This window comes from Hibiscus syriacus, unplaced genomic scaffold (assembly GCF_006381635.1).
Source record: "Hibiscus syriacus cultivar Baekdansim isolate YM2019G1 unplaced genomic scaffold, ASM638163v2 tig00110557_pilon, whole genome shotgun sequence".
In the NCBI taxonomy this organism is placed as follows: domain Eukaryota; kingdom Viridiplantae; phylum Streptophyta; class Magnoliopsida; order Malvales; family Malvaceae; genus Hibiscus; species Hibiscus syriacus.
Window position 1 is genome coordinate 1,268,244 of NW_024062780.1, and position 21,171 is coordinate 1,289,414.

The 21,171-nt window shown below is 32.2% G+C and overlaps 3 protein-coding genes across 4 annotated transcripts; all 3 read left to right on the forward strand.

Annotated features, from left to right (window-relative positions):
- The first annotated feature begins 1,868 nt into the window (after nt 1–1,868).
- On the forward strand, nt 1,869–3,952 carry LOC120132027 (IQ domain-containing protein IQM1-like). The gene is made up of 7 exons (XM_039148880.1): nt 1,869–2,432; nt 2,510–2,575; nt 2,670–2,758; nt 2,860–2,947; nt 3,033–3,263; nt 3,361–3,462; nt 3,547–3,952. Exons 1-7 carry the CDS (start codon nt 1,869–1,871, stop codon nt 3,946–3,948), a joined length of 1,542 nt encoding a protein of 513 aa, XP_039004811.1. The 3' UTR covers nt 3,949–3,952.
- Nucleotides 3,953–7,862: 3,910 nt separating this feature from the next.
- LOC120132211 (casein kinase 1-like protein 12) lies at nt 7,863–12,981 on the forward strand. Of its 2 annotated transcripts, XR_005516981.1 has the most exons (15): nt 7,863–8,171; nt 8,261–8,301; nt 9,142–9,211; nt 9,357–9,505; nt 9,592–9,687; nt 9,768–9,838; nt 10,235–10,296; nt 10,801–10,864; nt 10,950–11,034; nt 11,149–11,275; nt 11,386–11,468; nt 11,558–11,621; nt 11,776–11,918; nt 12,279–12,694; nt 12,743–12,981. XR_005516981.1 is itself a non-coding variant. In XM_039149021.1 (14 exons), exons 1-14 carry the CDS (start codon nt 8,096–8,098, stop codon nt 12,558–12,560), a joined length of 1,413 nt encoding a protein of 470 aa, XP_039004952.1. In that variant the 5' UTR covers nt 7,863–8,095; the 3' UTR covers nt 12,561–12,981. The 2 variants fall into 2 exon arrangements, 1 of the variants encoding a protein (XP_039004952.1); XM_039149021.1 differs by having other exon boundaries at nt 12,279–12,981.
- Nucleotides 12,982–14,855: 1,874 nt separating this feature from the next.
- LOC120131995 (lycopene epsilon cyclase, chloroplastic-like) lies at nt 14,856–18,576 on the forward strand. The gene is made up of 11 exons (XM_039148849.1): nt 14,856–15,167; nt 15,673–15,844; nt 15,929–16,064; nt 16,149–16,259; nt 16,351–16,453; nt 16,562–16,705; nt 16,878–16,985; nt 17,525–17,621; nt 17,695–17,820; nt 18,101–18,233; nt 18,404–18,576. The coding sequence occupies exons 1-11, from the start codon at nt 14,883–14,885 to the stop codon at nt 18,567–18,569; spliced, it is 1,581 nt and encodes a 526-aa protein (XP_039004780.1). The 5' UTR covers nt 14,856–14,882; the 3' UTR covers nt 18,570–18,576.
- The last annotated feature ends 2,595 nt before the right edge of the window (nt 18,577–21,171 follow it).

Below are 21,171 nucleotides of genomic sequence, written 5' to 3' on the forward strand. Positions count from 1 at the left end.
CAATACACATTAGTCAAGGAGAATGACATCGCCATTAAATGTAAATTGTAATTTAAAATATGATTAAATTTATTATTTCTTGAAAAAGATTTGCATCGAGATTAAAATATATTTGATTAATTTGGATAAATATAAAATAATGTATATTTGAAAGATAATTAAATACAAGGACAGACAAAAATTTTAAGTTAGGGGAAGCGAACTTGAACTTATAGAATTTTTGGGATAAAAATTTATAAAATTCTAAATTTTTAGGGGTGACTTCTCTCTATAGGTTTTTAGGGGCTACCTCTCTCCCTAGGTTTTTCCTACTTAAATATTTGACAATAAATATTCACATATTTTTATAAATATAGCGTATGAACTACTAAGATAATATGATTAGTATTAAGGTTAAATTAATGAATTTGATTTAATAGCATTATAATAAATTAAAGGGTGAGTTATGCGTTTAATACTTAAACTATCAATTTTAGTCCATTTTAGTACTTAAACTTTTAATTTTTTTTGAAATCATACTTAAAATTTATTTTTTATTTCATTTTAGTACCTCACCTTTAAAATACACTGCAATTTGATGGATAAATTATATTATTCATCATTCAACTATCTTATCACTCCTATATGGTACTAAATTTTAAAATTTTAAATTTAACTACTCAACTTTCAAATTACTCCTATTTTAATCACTCTAATTTATTTTATTAATAATTATTGGCATGTAATTTATTATTATTATTATTTTGTAAATATATAATTAAAAATAAAAAATAAATAAACTTGAAAGTTAGAGTGATTAAATTAGGAGTAATTTGAAAGTTAAGTAATTAAATTAAAAAACTTAAACTCTAGTGACCAAAGTAGGAGTGAAAAGGTAGTTAAGTGATGAATGACACAATTTAATCATAGAAAATGAGTCATGAGTAAATAACTCATTTTAAGTTTTTAAAGGCGATGAGCTAAAACAAAGCAAAAAACTAAACATAAGATATGATTTTAAAAAAATTGAAAGTTTAGATACTACAACAGAGCAAAGTTACTAGTTTAGATACTAAACACATAATTTACCCTAAATTTTAACTGTCATCTTCCCATAGGTTAGCGTTGGGATTGCGAAAGAAAAAGAAGTCAAGAAAAGTGGTGGGGGAAAAAATAAATGCATGGGTGATGGGTGACGGCAGCAGACAGCAGTGGACAAACAACAAGAACACAGTAGTACCAAAGCAACAATGTCTGAAAGCACAAGGCAAAGAGGAAGGCGCCCGTGCCCTGTATGACCAGACACTCGTTGCCTGTAATTGTCAAACAACCACAACAAAAATCCCAGTTGCCTGACTGCATATTTCTTTTAAGAAAAGATGTTAAAAAAAAAACCGGCTTTCATGTACTTTCATGGAAACTACTTTCCTTGACCAAAGTCTCTTACATTCCCTGAAGGAAAGGGGAGAAGACCTATAAATTTACCTTTACAATTTCCCCATCTATATTTCAAACCTTTGAATTCATCAAACCCACGAGACTTAAAAACCGTTGAATTAGACCCGTCTTAGTTAAGAGATGCGAGATTTCAAGGGCTTACGTGGCTTTTTTTTTTTTACGTATATGAATGTTTGGTCGGACTCCATATTTCGTTTTCGTATATATAAATAGAGAAGGCGGTCAGAGACAGGGAAACATAATTTTAATCATCAACTCGGAATTTCATTTCTCAGAGAAACAGGGGGAACAAGAACACGTCTGAGATCTTAATATCTTATTCAAGGTTCACAGGTAGATATTGTTCTATTTTCTTTTTCTGTTTCCTCTTTTTATTGGAGTGCTTTACCCTTAACTAATTTCTTCAATCATGTTGTGCAGTTACAGGGGTCATGGGATTGTCTCTTTCCTTGCTCCTATCTGCCTGGCAACAGATTCTAAGGCACGGGTTTTTTGATTTGGCTTACAATGTCAGACTCAGTTCTAAGAGGAAGGATTCAGAGACCATAACCAGCTCAGTTTCTGGGTCGGGTAAGACTCGAAGAAAAAATTCATTAACATTGGAAACCAGCAAATCTAATGATAACAAGATAGTGCTTGAGAGGACGTTGTCATTCAAGGATTTGGTTCAAGAAAAAAGGAATTCATTGGTTTCTAGTGCCTCGAATGGATTGTTGCATAAGCCAATGCCCTCACTTTCATTGCCGGACCCCACGATTTTGTTCTCACCAAGACCCATCAGTGAGCTTGATTCTGCGGCTGTTAAGCTTCAGAAGGTTTACAAGAGTTACCGGACTCGAAGAAACCTTGCCGATTGTGCGGTGGTGGTCGAGGAGTTATGGTGGAAGGTATTAGACCTTGCAGAGCTCAAACAAAGCTCTGTCTCCTTCTTCGACGTTGAAAAATCTGAATCTGCAGTTTCACGGTGGGCAAGAGCCAAAACAAGAGCAGCAAAGGTAATCTTTTTTTTTTAACATAGTCCAATTATCATCGTGTGTTTTCAAATATTAATGATGTTTCTCGTGTTTTGCAGGTGGGAAAAGGTTTGTCCAAGGATGAAAATGCTCAGAAATTAGCCCTTCAACACTGGCTTGAAGCTGTAAGTTGTTTTTCCCACTTTGCTGGTTCGTTCAGTTTATCTGGACATAAATACGTAGACATTTATGGCTGAACCGTTCCATGCGTTGTTGCAGATTGATCCGAGACATCGATATGGGCATAACTTACATCTGTATTATGATGTTTGGTTCTCAAGTGAAAGCTCACAACCTTTCTTCTACTGGTAATCATTAGTTCTTTCGCAGCCTTTGAGGACTGTGTTAAAAAGAATGGAGTTTTATAGCATTTTCTCTGATGACTTGCGTTTAATTTCCTTCTGAAAAGGTTGGATATTGGAGATGGGAAAGAATTAAACCTTGACAAATGTCCGAGAAAAAAACTACAACAGCAATTCATCACATATCTTGGACCAGTACGTGTTCATTTGACAGCTTGTTTTATAACTAAATTTTCAGTTTCCGTAATTAATGTTTGCTTAAATGATGATTTGCTTGCAGAATGAAAGGGAAAGATACGAGGTAATAGTTGACAAAGGGAGGCTGGTTTTTAAACAAAGTGGTTCACCGGTGAATACAACGGCTGAATATAAATGGATATTTGTCCTTAGCACAAGCCGGGCCTTGTATGTGGGTCGAAAGGAAAAGGGTAAATTTCAACATTCGAGTTTTCTCGCCGGCGGTGCCACCACCGCAGCCGGAAGATTGGTTGCTCGTGATGGAGTTCTCGAGGTACAAAACCAAATTCATGCATGCAAAGGATTATGGGATGGAATATCGTGTACTGGTTTAAGGTTTTAATGTTACTCTTTTTTTGTCCTTTTTTCAGGCTATATGGCCATACAGTGGTCATTATCTCCCCACGGAAGAGAATTTCTTGGAATTCATTAGCTTTCTCGAGGAAAATCAAGTGAATCTCACCAATGTTAAGGTAAAATGTACTTTAATTATGGAATACGATCAGATTAAGAAAGGGTTTACTTGTATAAATTTGCTGATATTTACTTTGGTACAGAGGTGTGCTATTGATGATGATGACCCATACCGGCAAGCCCCGGCTGAGGAACCCAAACGGGAGCCATTGGTCGGTTCTGATGACCGCATCAGTGGGGTGGAAACAGGCACGGGTGATCTGGACTGTGATGAACAGGTTAGAATCAAGACGCCAGCACCAAGGTTCAACTCGCCTAAGAGATTATCATGCAAGTGGACCACAGCGGTTGGACCCCGCATAGGGTGCGTGCGCGACTACCCTACTGATCTTCAGTCAAAAGCACTTGAACAAGTTAATCTATCACCGAGGGTCACTCCTGGATTCACGTTTGGTCCAATTCCTTCACCAAGGCCGAGTCCTAGGATCCATCTTTCCCCAAAGATTGCAGGCATGGGACTGCCCAGTCCAAGGCCCACGCCATAAGCTAACTAACCCACAAAAATGTTCATTCTTTATTTCTTTTTCTTTTCGATTCATCATTTTTGTATTCACTTTTTTTTTTCGGTGTACAATGAATAATTCACGAAAAGCTAATAAATATAATCTTTTTTATATCTATTTTGTATAATGATTTGAGGGGGGAAATCAAAACTAATATAAAATGTTAGTAAATAACCTATGTAGACATACAACAGCAACTAGTGCAGTTTATAAGGTCATCTTTCGACCTCATCTCTACTCTACAATATCTTTATATCTATTCTAAAGATAAACATTAATTCATCTTCAACACTATCTTTAAATTGCCAACAACTCTACTTTATTCACAATATTTAACTATTATAATATTGATTTTATAAATATAAAATAAAACATATACATTTCTAATAAATATCATGATAAAAAGTATAAATCAAACATTCATAAATAACATTGCGAAAATACAGAGAAAATTAGAGAATTAAGATCTCTTCCTTCTACAATTGGAGAATTAAGATCTTGTAATTTAATCTATTTAAATTTATTATATTATGTTTAATTTTTATTTTATTGTGTAGAAATTACAATAAGAAAACCTAAAAGATAGAATAAAGAGAAAACAATGTAACAAAGAAAAGGAAAAGAAAAAGAAAAAGAAAATAATAAAAAAAAGTAAAAAAAAAAGATAACAAAAAAAATGTAACGCAGCTACAGTGCAACACTAGATGTAACGTGCAACTATAGCTGAAACACTATCTATACTCTAAAGTAGCGATGGACTAGAGAACTATCTCTACTCTAAAATGGAGATTTTTATTACTCCAGCGATGCGTTGGAGATGGCCTAAGCATAAATTTACCTTATGCTTCTTTATCTGTGCCTTTTCAATTTTAGAATGTAATTCCGGATTGTGTTGTCTCGGTTGTTTGCTTGAATGCTATTTTTAATGAATGAATATCGTTATTTTTAAAAAAAAATGTTTAAAACTGTGTGGTCTGTTTTATTAACTTATTTTGAAAAGTCAAATATATTTATTTCAACTGCTTATTTTGTTTTATTACAGTTTCTATAATTTATTTATTTAATTTTAAGAAAAAGGATGAGGGAAGTCTAGGTAGTGAGTGTTTCCGTAGGCGTACCCGCCAATTTGTTGGGCTTCCTCGCCCTTATAAGGTGTTGAGAAAAATTATTTTTTCATATAAAGCATGTATCGAATTATTTATTGAATCAAGACTTTTTATTGATTTGAAGATGTTGTGCACTTTTAAGATTTTTTTTATTTTCTTAAAGATGTCATATAGTCGTAAAATCTTTATATTTAACTTAAATACACATAAAACACCTTACGTCTTTAGATTAGTACTTTTCAATTCACCTTAAATAAATAAATAATCCCCATAATAAATTATATTAAAAATTAAAAAATCTCAATTACATTATCTTAGTCATTTTACCAATTTGTTGTATAAGAAAGCAAAATAACACTTGTCTGTGGAGCAAGATCTCTTCACCTGCGCTCATCTGGCAGTTGATGCCACCACAGACAAATTTGATGACTTTTTTATCTAAATTGTTCCTGTCGTTTTTTTAGTGTGAATAGTTTAAGATGCCTTGTTTCCCTCTATTCAAACCGTCTTCTTTAAATATTCATTTATTATATAAACCTGAAAAATTAATCAATATTAGAGTTTAATACATTTAAAAATAATAAATTTCTCTTTAATCATTGAAATTATTTAATACATTTAAACTAAAATAATTATGTACTGTTTTACGTGATGAAAAACCTTTATAAAGTTATATACCATAAAGTCTTAGGATTTGTTTGTTTTCCAGAAAATATTTTTCGGAAAATAGATTTTTTATATAATATTTTCTGGAAAAACGTTTTTTAGTATTTGGAAAAGGTTATGTAAACAAATTTTCACTAGTTGATAATTTATTTTAAAAAATATTTATTACAAATATTAAATACAATAATTTATAATATTTATCATAAAACTATTATCATTTTTAAAATATTAGGACAATTTATTTATTTACTATTAAAATATTATTTATATAATTTTATTAATAAAAATATTAATAGTAGTACATTTTATTGAAATAAAATATTATAAATTATATTAATTATTTATTAAAATAATAATATATAATATATATTAAAAAGTATTAATTAATATATTTTAAATATCTTTATTAAAATGTTATTATATCATTATATTAATATTAAATATATATAAAGTATTATTCATTATTAATTATTTAATAATATTATTTCTATGAAATTAATAAATAATATAAATTTTATTAATAATTTATTATATATTATTAAAATAAAATAAAATATCCTGTATTATTATAATATAATTGAGTATTTTATGATGATATTAAAAATATAATATTATATTATTAGAAACATTAATAAATACATTTTAAATATTCTAATAATTAATATTTTGATTAAAACTTTATTAAACTATTTTATTAATATTAAATTTATAAATAAAATTACTTTTAGTATTTATTATTTGAAGTGAAAAGCTCGAAAAATGACTTACGGAATATCAGACTGTAGCTACTTTTTAGAAAACACAAAGGAAATTCTGTTGATCAGAAAAATATTTTACGTTATTCAATCAGTTTTTCTCCAATTAAACACTGAAAAACGAGAAAAATATTTTATGTGAAACAAACAGACCCTTAGTGTGTTTTAGTAGGATTATATAAAATGTGATTTGACCGTGTCTTATAGTCATTATTAGAATTATAAGAGATTTTATTACGTGTATTCGAAATATAACGAATATGATACTTGAAGTTTCTTTATTAATTTTATATATTTTAAAAAATCTGATATGATTACAAAGTAATATTGTTCAATTTTTTAATCTATTAATAATACTTACATTATATCACAACTATAGAAACCTCTAAAGATTTTTTTTTTCGCTTTATCATTTTGATCACTTGATATACTAATATTCCATTTATTTTTGTGCTCTCCTTAATTCCCCAACTATTAAGAAAATCCCAACTTAAGCAAAACATGATTTTTTTTGTCATGATTAATTAGATCGACATGTATCGTACACTTGATTTTTGTAGATGAGTTTTTCAACAAAGATTTTCTATATACACAAGGACTCGAACTTTATACATTACTTAAACAATATCAAACTGTTTACCACTTAAATCGATCCCGTTGGTGCAAAACGTGATTTTTTTTCAACCAATTTATAAGCAAATTAATCATATTTACATTTATGTCATTCAATATATTAAGATAAATATAATATTAATTAAACTAAACGTCGAACCCAAAGGTGATTTAGGTGTGATCGATTTATATGCAAATTAATCATATTTACATCTATGTCATCCAATATATTATTATAACCATAATATTAATTAAACTAAACGTCAAATCCAAACGTGATTTAGGTGTGATCGGTCTTCGTATCAGTCCCCCAGCCCCAAAACTTTGGACGCTTCACCAAATCTCCAACAGATTACGGTCTGATTGAAGTCACGTGATAGAGAACCACACTTTGACAGTGGAGCAAGAAATACTTTTCATTTTATAATTTCTTCTTTCCATGAGGAACTTTCGCATCCTTTGCACGCGTAGTAACCACGCTTGGCCTACCATTTCTACTCTACGGAATTAATTTAGAAAAGAACAAAAAGGCATCCTTCTTTGAAACCCTTTCTTGCCTTTCGTTGCTTCAATTGGATCAAATCCACGATGCGAGAAATCAAAGTTCTCAAAGACAGAAAAGGAAATATGTTAATTTATCTGTTTTTCCAGAGATAAGTATGGAAGTATGATTTCTTAGCTGCTCCTTCCCATATTTCCCCCCCTTCGTTAACATAACCTAACCCTAGTTTCTTCTTCTTCTTCTTCTTGGTTTACTATTTTTTATTCGTTGTTTTTGTCGGTTTATAACTAATATGAAACTCTAGATCCTTTTGATTTTTTTTACTTGATCGAAATTTCGATCTCTATGGACTATCGTTGTTATCTATTCGGTGTTTAGTGTCGCCATATAATTTCCTCGCTTGTTTTTATTTGGGGGATTTTTCTAACTTAGGGCTTCATATTGTAGTTAGTTTCGAGTTTTTTATTTTCTTATTTTAAGTTGAATTGATGGAGCCTCGTGTCGGCAATAAGTTTCGGCTTGGTCGCAAGATCGGTAGCGGCTCTTTTGGAGAGATCTACCTGGGTTCGTTACAGTTTCTCATTTTTTTCTGTTTTTTTGCCTGATTTTGAGTTTAGTTTGGTGTTTATCGCTCTCTCTATCTCTCTTTGTAGGTACAAACATTCAGACAAATGAAGAGGTTGCCATCAAGCTTGTAAGCAGTCCTTGCTTAAACTCACTTCTCTATCTATATATATCTTTAAGTTTTGTACATTACCATCGCTTATGTTTGATTTCTTGTTTATAACTGTAGTTTGTTGCATTTTAATGTTCAATAAAAGAGCAATGTAGTTGCCATTCTTGCTAGGTTTTAAACCAAGTTGGGTTATTGGTTTCCTGTTTAATCAATTTCATTGATAACTTAGGGATGCATTTGATTCATAGGCTCATGGCACACACTGAAGTGACTGTAGAGATATGCTATTGTTTAGTTAGTTGGATCCTAGTCAAACGTTTTCATACGGTGAATTCTAGTCCGATATATAAGAGGGGTTCAAATGTAATTTACTGGACCTACTCAGAAGGAGAATGGATAATCCGAGACTGAATTAAGCTTTAATATGGTAGGGTCATAATGTTTCATCAAAAGGAGTATCAAAATTTGGTCATAAGTTATATTTCTTTCTATTTTCTGATAGTTTGATGTTATAATTTTGGTCAAGAAGTATATTCCATGCGGTTACATTCCTTCATAGTTTTGATTACCAATTTACCATGGAGTGTATCCGTTATTTTCTCGATATTTACTGAATTCATTAATGTTAAATCAATTGATTCAACTTTCATCTCAAAAGACATGATTAATAAATTTTCTACTTTAATTGGTGGTTCGATTCAATTATTCTAAAATTTAATGTTAAGCATACGTTTCTTTCTTATGTTTTGTTTTGATTGTGATTTTCTCTATGCTGTGGTTGTTTAAAGTTTAACCATGGCATATTCTTTTGGGTACATAAGGAAATGACGACGTTTATATTTTTTTTTTAATAACCAGGAAAACGTGAAGACAAAGCATCCTCAGTTGTTATATGAATCAAAGTTATACAGGATCCTGCAGGGAGGAAGTAATAATAAATTTAGTTATTTTGTCTTTCAAGAACATAGATTGTTGTTTCAACGTCAAGCTTTTTATAACATATTTATATATCATACTGTTTCATATGATTGCAACTGTTGAATTCTCTCCATCTTGATCCTTTTTCGTGGCAGCTGGGATCCCAAATGTTAGATGGTTTGGAGTTGAGGGAGACTATAATGTTCTGGTTATGGATTTACTTGGGCCTAGTCTTGAAGATCTATTTAATTTCTGTAGTAGGAAACTTTCCTTGAAGTCTGTTCTCATGCTTGCAGATCAAATGGTAGTTTTTTAGAATTTGATACATTGTCTACTTCACTTCTTTTTCCTTTAATTTATTGCAACATCATGCTGTATTTCTCTCTCCAGATCAACCGTGTTGAATTTGTTCATTCAAAATCATTCCTACATAGAGATCTTAAGCCAGACAATTTTCTTATGGGTTTAGGAAGGCGTGCAAATCAGGTTTGTGCTTTCTCATCAAATTATTGGTTTGCTATATTTGTGCAGATTTTAATGTATTATTACTTTTCACTTGATTGTAGGTCTACATCATTGATTTTGGCTTGGCTAAGAAATATAGAGACAGTTCAACTCATCAGCACATTCCTTACAGGTGAGAACTTTGCAGGAATGTGAGCTATTGTATTCTACATGGAGTTTGAAAGGCCTGGATTTGCACCCCTCTTTCCCTCTTTTTAAATTGATTTTTTCTAATCACTTGTTTCACATCGTCTTCATTGGTTTACTAGTATGGCTAGAGTCATTTTAGATTATTCTCATGAGATTCTCTTGGTTGGACCTCAATTGTTCAACGTGTGCTAACAATTGGTAGAGTTGGGGCGCAATCATCTTCAAAAGATTCCACTTTTGATGGATAATTTTTGTTTATGATTAACCTTATACATAATCTCCCTATTTTAATTTTCTTTTTACTAACTTATTCATTTTTAGTTTATGCTGAATGTTCAAAGCCATGTCCTTATACTTTATCTGGTCATGTTGATCTCAGGGAAAATAAGAATCTGACTGGAACTGCTAGATATGCAAGCATGAATACGCACTTGGGCATTGGTATGCATGGTCAATTTTTCGGAAAATGTGACATTTGATACCTGTACTTCGACAAAATGTCCAATATGGTGCTTGTACTTTTGAAATGTCTAATGTGGCACCTGTATTGATAAAAATCCAATGTGGTACCTGAACTATCGTTATGTGTATTATTATAGTAATTGTAAATTTTTGTTGAGGATTTGTCACATATTGACTGTTAACCCAAGTTCCATAATAATACACGAAATAATAGTTCAGGTACAATACTTACTAACGGTGTTAACCCAGGTACTATAGTAATACACAAAATGATAGTATGTACCAAAATTGGATATTTTGTCAAAGGACAAGTACCACATTGGACATTTTAAAAGTACAGGTACAACATTGGATATTTTGTTTAAGTACAGATATCAAATTTGATATTATCCCTCTATTTTTTTGTCGTGTCTTTTCTTTTTTGAGGTATATTCCGCTCTTTTACTCATCTTAGTTCTGATTCTGTTGTTTGGTTCCATGTAGAGCAAAGCCGTAGGGATGATTTAGAATCTCTTGGATACGTGCTTATGTATTTTCTAAGAGGAAGGTGAATCTTGCTACTTATGCTACTTTCGTTTGTCTAGTGTTCATTATTTAATAGTTTTTATTATCAATGCCTCTTCTCTGGGCAGTCTTCCTTGGCAAGGTTTGAAAGCAGGAAATAAGAAACAGAAATACGAGAAAATTAGTGAGAAGAAGGTTTCTACTTCAATTGAGGTAAGGATATATTTTTTGTAAAGGGATTGTTTTGGTAGTGGAAAGATGTAGATGTCTGGCTTAGAGTTCTGATTGTACATTCGAAATTGTGACTAAAGATTGATGCTGTTTCAGGCCTTGTGTCGAGGTTATCCAACAGAATTTGCATCATACTTCCATTATTGTCGTTCACTAAGATTTGATGATAAGCCAGACTATGCTTACCTCAAAAAAGTCTTTCGTGACCTCTTTATTCGTGAAGGTTTGATCATTTACATTTTCAGCTGTGGATACTGTCAACTTATATAAAATTCATGAATCATAATAGTGACTTCACATCTTTTATTGTTCTTGTTGATCCTTACTAAACAGGCTTCCAGTTTGATTATGTATTTGATTGGACCATTTTGAAGTATCAACAATCACAGCTTGCCACTCCTCCCGCTCGAGCCCTTGTGAGTGCTTAGTAGGATTCATTCATTTAATTATTCTTTCTGGTAGTAATTGGTATGGAATGTAAGTTTATAATACTCGTCTATATTAGGGCCCTGGTGTTGGAACAAGTTCTGGCTTGCCCCCTGCTAGTGCAAATGCTGACAGGCATGCAGGTAATTAGTGTTCCACATGAGTGGCAATTCCCATCTTTTAAATAAAAACCCTCTTTGATTTTCACAATAGACAAAGTATCCAATCCATTTCTTTGAAGTTGTAAAATCAATTTTTGCTTAGAATAACGGCATTTGCAAACTATTGGTTGCACAGCTGGGCAGGACGGGCGAGCGGCTGGTATGTCACCGATGGATTCCTCTCGGCAAAGGACGTCATCAGGACCTTTGATGTATTCTGGAAATTATGCAAAGCAGAAGAGTCCAATCCCAAATGATCCTGCAACTAAAGACTCTGCAGTAAGTATTTTTTTTAGAAGTTTATGATTATTCAAAACTATATAGTCATTTAAGATTTGTCAGTAGTCTTGCATTCTACATACTGTTTTGCTTTCTTTTCTTTTACGATATATCTCTAGGTTTCTTTTGTGCTAATACATGGGATGACTGATACTTTATATATGTTGATTGTTTTGCCACCAGTCCTATGTCATCTGCAGGTCATTTTATATTAGTATTAGTGCATGTATGCTCTGTTATCAAATTGGTAGTTCTGTACTAGTACAAGTTCCTCTATATATTTTGTTTTTTTAACAATGCAATTGGATGCTTTATTCCATCATTGTATTTTATTGCAACTTGTGTTTTACTTGGATGTAGTTTATGGGGCAGACCAGTGGATCCTCTTCAAAGAGAGCTAGCGACCTTGAAGCAGTTGCTGGAAGTGAGTTTGACCCACAACGTTCTCGTACAACCTATGCTAGCCCTGGAACGATGCACAGACATTTAAATCAGCAGCGAAATCCCGTTGAATCTTCTTCCAACTCTAAACAGGCAATGTCTGGAAGAAATACCAAGAACTACGAGTCTGCCCTCAAGGGGATCGAGGGCCTTCAATTCGAGAGTGACGAGAGAAATCATTATTATAATGGTCAGCTATAGGAATTTGGTGAAGTATAAAGTGGTGGGTGTTTTGTCCTTGTTGGGTTGAGTTGGAAGGAATTTGCAAAAAGTTTGAGCTCTCGTGTTCTGCACCCAAAGCATACATTTCTGCTGTGATGGAAGCGCTTGTGAAAGTGAAATTTGGCTGACATTGCCAATTAAAATGTTGGTTGCTTGTGAAGGGCTAGTATTTTGGTGTGGCTATTTTCCGACACTTTTTAACTTGCTCTTTTATGGTGGTGCCCCTTTCTCACTTCTCTGTGACTTCTTGAGGTTTGAAACATCGGCACTGTAAATTTATTGCCACTTGTGTTTCGTACGTTTTCCTTAACAATATTAGTTTATTTTGCTTTGTTTCGTTCTGTACCATTGTTCGAAAGGCAATTTCAGTTCATTAATTAGATCACCATTTATACCGCAACAATCTTGGAATCTATAGTACAAATTCTAACATTGTTGTTCCAAATCGTGTGTTGTAATTCTGATTGCATACTGTTTTTAAAGGTGGCACTAACAGAGTAGACTAAAAGGAACAAGCAACGAGTCTTTACCACCTAAAACTCTTCTTGAACAGCATAAACTTTGTAGTTGTCCATCCTCTTCTTTCTCTGCAATTCCTGATCATTTGAACTTCAGCTTTTGGCACAGTATCCAGACCCGTTATTAGAGGACTTTCCCTCTTTGATTCGAGTTTGGCATCGTTATTTTTCACCTGGATCTGCCTTTGACTTGAGATTCTCAAGCTTGTGTTTGATTTATATTTTGATGTAGTAGAGTGAGTAAAGCTTGATTAGAAATTTTTTATTTTTTAATTTTTTTAAAAGTTTTGAGTTATTTGACTTGAGATTCTCGAGTTATTCGGATTTTTGTTCGAATTTTGAGTTTAGTTTGATTTTGAATTTATGTATATTATTTACATTTACAAATTATACATACTCGTGTCGTGCTCGACATTTACACATAATTTAGTGTTGAGGTTATGCATTCTTTTGTATTATAATTAAATGTCTATATTTAGGGAATTATATGTTTTATATAAAATTTGGTTAAAAATATTTTATATTTTAAAAGTTATATGTTTCAAATGAAAATTGAGTTAAAAATAATCAGTATTATATAAAATTTGATTCCTTAATTGTATAATATGTTTATGTTGTACATGTATTATGTTATATTTGATAATTTTTTTTGAATTAATCACTAGTATATGATCTATTGACCGACTAATACAGATCGAGTTCTGCAGAGACGAGGGTGACCCTTCCAACCCAATTTGCTTCATTCGTAAACGTCAGGATTCAAACCTCTGACCTTGCTTAAGGACCTAGTGCCTCATCCCACTAGATCAACTGATTGTTGGTTATACTTGATGATTTTTAATTGTATATCCAAATAATGAAACTTTTGTTTGAGAAGAGATATCTAAGAGATAGAACTAGGATTTTAACCTCGACTCCTCGAAAGGAGATTTTCAATCGTATTTAATGTGTTATACATTTATATAAAATCATAATTATTTCATAAAAAATCTTCCAAACTAAATTATATGATTATCATGTGTATTTTAAACAATATACAATATACAATATTAATATAATATTAATTATATTTTACCAATAGAGTATGAAATAATATATTTTTTATATAGTCTTGTAATAAATCAACCATCTTCACGTGAATGATTTCTTTAATACTAATAATTTTTTATATAGTCTTGTAATAAATCAACCATCTTCATGTGAATGATGTTTTTTTAATATTAATATTTTTTATATAGTCTTGTAATAAATCAATCATCTTCGTGGGAATGATGTTTTTATATAGTCTTGTAGTATTTCAACCATCTTCATGTAAATGATGTTTTTTTATATTTTAATCTAATGTATTTTTTCTTCAAATTTGTATGAAAATGAAATAATTATGGACTAATTATTTCCAAAAAACGAAGTAAAGAAGGGGAAAATCGATTTTAAACTAAAACGACGGAGTTTATAATCTTAGCGGGTTAGAAACGTAGATAGGGGTTTGGCTTTACAAGAGATTTGACCAATCCCTATCGCCCACGTGGAAAGCAAGTGATGACAGTGGAACATCTCAGCAATTAAATGACACCAGACAAACTCCTCCCCCTATCCATCCCCTGATCTTCCCTATATACGGCAGAATAAAAATCTTCAGGAGCAGCAACAAAGAAAATAAACGCAAACAAGAAGCCGATTTTAATTTCAAATTATAGAGTTGGTCGCACTTATAGGAAAAAAATAGATTCATGCTTTTTATTCCATGTTTCTGTTAGTCCCGAAGGTGTTAGTCCCGAAGGTGATGGTAATGGAGTGTGTTGGAGCTCGGAACTTCGCCGCAATGGCGGTTCCTACGTGTGCCTTGTGGAGGAGAAGCCTGACGAGGACTAAAACAGCGCTTCCTAGTCATCATCGGTTTATTTCCTTAAAGGTGAGAGCTAGTGGAGCCAGCAGCGAGAGTTGCGTCGCGTTCAAGGAAGACTTCGCCGACGAAGAAGATTTCATAAAGGCCGGTGGCTCCGAGCTTCTCTTCGTTCAAATGCAACAGAATAAGGAAATGGATAAACAATCCAAATTAGCAGATAAGGTTTTATTTTTTCACTTTTCTCCCTTCGATTTTCATTTGTTGGAAACTATAATTACTTTTTACTTCGTTTAAAAAAACATATATATATTTCTGCGTGTTAAAATGGACCCCCTTACAGGTGGATAATCCTGTGCCTTTTGAGCCACAGTAGTAAATGAGAAATATGAGATACTTATCAAGATTTAACATGTGAGGGTCACGTGCATCTGGTCAATAGTACTATAGTAGTGACTAGGAGAAGCTGGATAACAAAATGTCTGGAAAAGAAAGTCTACATTTTACTAGTGGGTTTGCTGCTTCGTAGGAAGGGGTGTTGGTATATAGTCGTATTCTTGGAAATTTTAAAATTTATATAGTTTAAATATTTTTCTGGTATTTTTTATTTGATGAACTAATTTTACATTCTCTAAATTTTAATATAATTTTTTAAATTTGTATCCCTTAACATAAAATCATCCCTATGTCCGGGCTAGTAGAAATTTCCTTAACATGTATATTTGCACAGTTGCCGCCTATATCAATTGGAGAAAACGTGTTGGACCTTGTGGTCATTGGTTGTGGTCCAGCTGGTCTTGCTCTTGCTGCTGAGTCGGCTAAGTTGGGTTTAAATGTTGGACTAATTGGCCCTGATCTTCCTTTCACCAACAATTATGGGGTCTGGGAAGATGAATTTAAAGGTATTGTTTCAGTTCCTAAGCAATTTACGAAAGATGTTCATCACAATCAAATGAACATGTAAGTTAATCTAATGCCATTCTCAGATCTTGGACTTGAAAGATGTATTGAGCATGTTTGGCGGGATACCATTGTATACCTTGATGATGATAAGCCTATTATGATCGGTCGTGCTTACGGACGAGTTAGTCGGCACTTGCTTCACGAGGAGTTGTTGAGGAGGTAACTTATGATCCTTTTTCTCCAGGTTATTATTTCTTCTATATTGCCTACCAACGATGTTTAATTTGTATTAGTTTTCCATAGGTGTGTTGAGTCGGGTGTAATGTATATTAACTCAAAAGTAGAGACAATTGTTGAAGCTACCGATGGTCATAATCTTGTGGCTTGTGAACACAATCGTGTTGTTCCATGCAGGTAAGATAATTTCTATTTCCTCCACTGCCATTTGTAAACTTTAACGTTTTTGTATCACAACTTCTTTCAAGCTCCTAATGTGTTATTCTAGGCTTGTTACTGTTGCTTCAGGAGCAGCTTCAGGTAAATTGTTGCAATACGAGGTAGGGGGTCCGAGAGTCTCTGTTCAAACGGCTTATGGCATCGAGGTTGAGGTATGCATGATATGCGAACGTCAATCTTCGACAACCATATTGTTATATCTTATTAGCTGTTTAAGAGGGTGGTGGGAGAAAAAAGTTCTGAACTTATTATTATATCAGGTGGAGAACAATCCTTATGATCCCAGCCTGATGGTTTTCATGGATTATAGAGACTATGCTAAACAAGAAGTTCCAGCTTTAGAAGCACAGTATCCAACATTTCTTTATGCCATGCCCATGTCTTCAACGAGAGTTTTCTTTGAGGTTTGTGCAACATGCAATCAATTTTGTTTATTGTTCATGTTGTATCCCATGATTACCTGAAAAATGATTCAGAAAGTTGGTCTGCAGGAAACCTGTATGCAATCAACTTTGTTTATCGTTCATGTTGTATCCCATGATTACATGCAAAATGATTAAGAAAGTTGATCTGCAGGAAACCTGTTTGGCATCAAAAGATGCCATGCCTTTTGATTTATTGAAAAAGAAGCTCATATCAAGGTTAGAGACCATGGGAATCCGGATTTTAAAAGTTTATGAAGAGGTAAACTGCATGCCTAATTAAGATGCCAGATTGGTAAAATGTTTAATCCCCATTCCATTATAATGTATGTATTACTTTATACTGTTGCTTAGGACCACAATAGAGTGTCATGTCCTCATCTCCTTGCCATTTTATAAATTAAGTAGTCTCCTTGATCGTTGATTAGATAAGCCATAAGCCTATTACATATTTAAGGAAGGCAACGGGTCGGATCGGGACGGGTTTTTGGCAGACCAAACCTGACCCGAGTTTTAAAAATATACAAAGAAAATACCTAAATTATATGAGAATATGAAATTTTCAGAGGGACTACCTTGCCAGCCCCTCTTCGGTCCATCCCTGCATTCTTAATCCTGCCTTATGGAACTAATGCCAGTCTATCTATCCAATTCTCAGTTAGTATTTTATCTCATTGATTCCTGACATATCCATGTTCCAAATGCATCGTTAAGTAAAATGCCTTGAATGCCAATTTTCGCTAGTAAGATGTCATTTTCTTGGATAAAAATATAGTTCTAAAGTGTTGCAGTCTTATGCAGGAGTGGTCTTACATCCCAGTTGGTGGTTCCTTACCGAACACAGAGCAGAAGAACCTTGCATTTGGTGCTGCTGCAAGCATGGTGCATCCTGCTACTGGTAAGAATTGGGTTCAATTGATACTTCCTTCAATATCTGAATTGATACCGCCAATCTAAACCTTCTTAAGCAGGTTATTCGGTGGTCAGATCATTATCAGAGGCTCCAAATTATGCTTCTGTAATTGCAAATATCCTAAAGAAGGATTCTAATGGCTTGCTTACCAGTGAAAGAAATAATGGGAATATCTCAATGCAAGGTATGACGTGTCATTTGTCTCTATGATTATTTCCATAAAGAAATATTTCAATGATTATTTCAAGAGTAATCCAATAATACACTGTGGTTGTTGCCTTTATGATTTGTCATTTGTCTCTTGGCCTGTATGTTTCTAGTTGCTGAATTGTCCTTGAGGGCTACTTTGCATATTCAGTGTGTGTGATGCTATGGTGCTTTAGCCTTTATGTAATCTTTTAACAAATTTAGAACTCAGTGAACGGTATCACCTTCTTATGATGTGTTATTCTAATATGATTCAGCTTGGAATACTCTTTGGCCACTAGAAAGGAAACGTCAGAGGTCCTTCTTTCTCTTTGGACTAGCACTCATACTGCAACTAGATATCGAAGGCATTCGGACCTTCTTCCATACGTTCTTCCGCTTGCCGAGTTGGTATGATTTGACATTTTCCTTAAATTCGAACTGTCCACTTTGCACAAACCTACCCAAATATTCAATTTTCAAACTTGATACTGAGAAGCATAACTTCATGAATGAACAGACCAATTATTCAGCATCATAAAAGAAACAATGCTCGACTAGCCTGATGTATTTTATCGCAGGATGTGGCAAGGATTTCTCGGTTCTACTCTTTCCTCTGCCGATCTCGTTCTGTTTGCGTTTTATATGTTCGTCATAGCACCGAACGACATGAGAATGTCCCTTGTGAAGCACTTGATGTCGGATCCAACTGGAGCTACCATGATAAGAACATATCTCACAATATAGATGGCACCTCTTGATGCCATGACTGTACGAGATCATCGAGTGACCTCAGCAGTAAAGGAGAATCTAATTTTTCTTTGAAGACCATGATTCGAGTAGCTGCATTATCTGCGGTGTGTATCGTCAATAGACTACGAAAATTTCTAAACATATACCTTTTTTGTAATTATCTTAATATACACCTTTAGTCTCTGCTCTTTTCTACCGAGCACATTGAGTTCTTTTATCCATGGATTTCATTAGCCCTCTTAACGCTGACAGCCAGCCTATTACGAGGGGTGTCAAATAACACCAAATTTTTTATTTTATTTTTTTATAAATTTAAAATAAAAATATTTAAAAAAATAAAACTATATATAAAAAGAGAATATTGGTACCTTTATACATAAATTGACCCCTATTATTCATTTTCATCCCCTTAAAAAATATTTATACAACTTTTAATTTTGAGACCTCAAAATATTTTTTTTTTTAAATTTGATATTCAAAACAAATTTTGTAAGTCTTCTCCGACCTCAGGTGATCCGCTTTATAAAATGAAAAACAAATTAAAGAGAAAACAAACACTCTGTGATATCATCCTCAACATTATTGCTTTTTGAATATCAATTGGCATGATTAGGTGAATTTAGTTGATGTTACTAGTCCCCATGATTTTGTTTAATTAATAATACTAAAGCGTAAAAGTGAGCGTTCGATCGAGTCGGATTAAAAAATTCAAGTTATTCAAGTTTCTATTTACAATATTATGACATAATCTGATTTCAATTTAAATAGTATTTTATAATTATATACTATATATATATATATATATATATTTGTATTTTCTTCATATGCGATTTACATATACCATATAAAATCGTAGGACTCGATTCAAACTTCGAATCAAACTTGAAAATCAATATGTTAATTACTAAAAATTTCGAATTATTTGAGATTTATTTTACAACTTAATTTAAACTTAAATTTTTTTAGTTAAATCGAATTTGTAAAATTATAACTTAAAATTAATTTGAATCGAATAAAAATAAAATAAAATTTTAGAGTCAAATTGAATTTTACTCATCCTACTAAATGGTGTACGTTTTTTATGCTGCTTTTGTGCATTGTAAATATTTAAAACTGAAAAGTCGATATCATGTTCAGCTCATATTAATTGGTGCCTTGATTTCTTTTCAATTATTTAATCTACCATTATTGCTTCTTCAACGTCTTTCTGGACAAAATTCAGAATAATACAGAATGGGAAAAAATTTCCCCATAATAACGTAGTTTAACATTATTTACTCATCTAATATATTTTTTACAGTATATATTTAAAGATCTCAAAATATCTCAACGTCTTCGGACTAAAATTTTACATGCATAATTTAAAGGATTACTCGACATCTTTAATTAAAATTTTTCTCTCATTACTGTGCATTTTTTTAATTAGTTGCACCTGCTCATCACTACTTCCTCTGCTCGCTACGTCTGCACTCCCTCGCCTGGCCCCATGTGAACAGTAAAAACGTCGGGTAATCAAGACGTCTACAATTTTTAATTAAAAAAATGCACATTAAAAAATTTAACTAAATAAACCGAGTAATCGCATGAATTATGCATACAAAATTTTAATCTGAAGACGTCGAAATATCCTGAAATCTTTAGGTGTGTACTATAAAAATACTTTAAATGAAGAAATAATGTTAGAATCACGTTATTATGGGGAATTTTTTTCCCATACTGCATTATTTTGACATTTTTGTCCACGTTTATTGAAGTATTTATTAAAAACACTTATGAGAAGTTATTGGTTCATTTCAATTGATTTTAACTTATAATTTCTATAATTCTCAAACTTATATATATCCTAAAAGTTTGTTATATCATATAAAATCATTTTTATAACATAAATCTCAATAGTTGTAGAATTATAAAAAATATCTCTCTCTAAAATATTCTCCTTTTAATTTTTACAACGAACACTCAAACTTTTGTATAAGCGATATTCAAATTTAAAATCTCAAAAGATAACAACAAATTTCTTAATCATTGAAGTTACTTAATTCATATATATATAAATGTATATTTAAAAATTTATATTTTTATATTGATATCTAAAAAAAATTAAACTTTTAAATGATAGTAGGGATTAAAATTTTTAAAGCTCATGTCCTGTTGGAAAACTCTATACGCTGCTTTGAAGAGCAGGTAATGTGACAGGAAAGTGAGCATCTAGGATTCTTTCTATGTTAGTAGTGAATTTATACAATTTTAGGATAGACAAAATTTCAAATCATCAATAAAAAAATATTTGAAATTTTGAGAGAAAATTTGTTATTCCTATCCGCTTACCCTTTCAATTATCTCTGTATGCATGCATGTATATAGGGACGGAGCTCCCTTAGGTTCAAGGGCTCTTTCTCTCTGTTAAAATTTATATATTTGATATAATTTTAATTTAATAGTATTTTAGTTTATGTAAAAATAAATATTTAAATTTAAAAATATAAAAATTTATTAAATATTTAATCAAATAGGGGTCGAACTAAAGAATGATAAGTATGTGTTCTCAGATTTTTGGTCAAATTACAATTTAAGTCATTATAAGTTTATATTAGAC

Coding starts and splice junctions, on each gene's coding strand:
- LOC120132027 (XM_039148880.1), top strand. CDS start 1,869: ATGGGATTGTCTCTTTCCTTGCTCCTATCTGCCTGGCAACAGATTCTA. Junction 2,433..2,509: donor CCAAAACAAGAGCAGCAAAG/GTAATCTTTTTT, acceptor CGTGTTTTGCAG/GTGGGAAAAGGTTTGTCCAA. Junction 2,948..3,032: donor TCATCACATATCTTGGACCA/GTACGTGTTCAT, acceptor ATTTGCTTGCAG/AATGAAAGGGAAAGATACGA.
- LOC120132211 (XM_039149021.1), top strand. CDS start 8,096: ATGGAGCCTCGTGTCGGCAATAAGTTTCGGCTTGGTCGCAAGATCGGT. Junction 8,302..9,141: donor AAGAGGTTGCCATCAAGCTT/GTAAGCAGTCCT, acceptor TTTAATAACCAG/GAAAACGTGAAGACAAAGCA. Junction 11,035..11,148: donor AGGTTTCTACTTCAATTGAG/GTAAGGATATAT, acceptor ATGCTGTTTCAG/GCCTTGTGTCGAGGTTATCC.
- LOC120131995 (XM_039148849.1), top strand. CDS start 14,883: ATGGTAATGGAGTGTGTTGGAGCTCGGAACTTCGCCGCAATGGCGGTT. Junction 16,706..16,877: donor CAACGAGAGTTTTCTTTGAG/GTTTGTGCAACA, acceptor GTTGATCTGCAG/GAAACCTGTTTGGCATCAAA. Junction 16,986..17,524: donor TTTTAAAAGTTTATGAAGAG/GTAAACTGCATG, acceptor AGTCTTATGCAG/GAGTGGTCTTACATCCCAGT.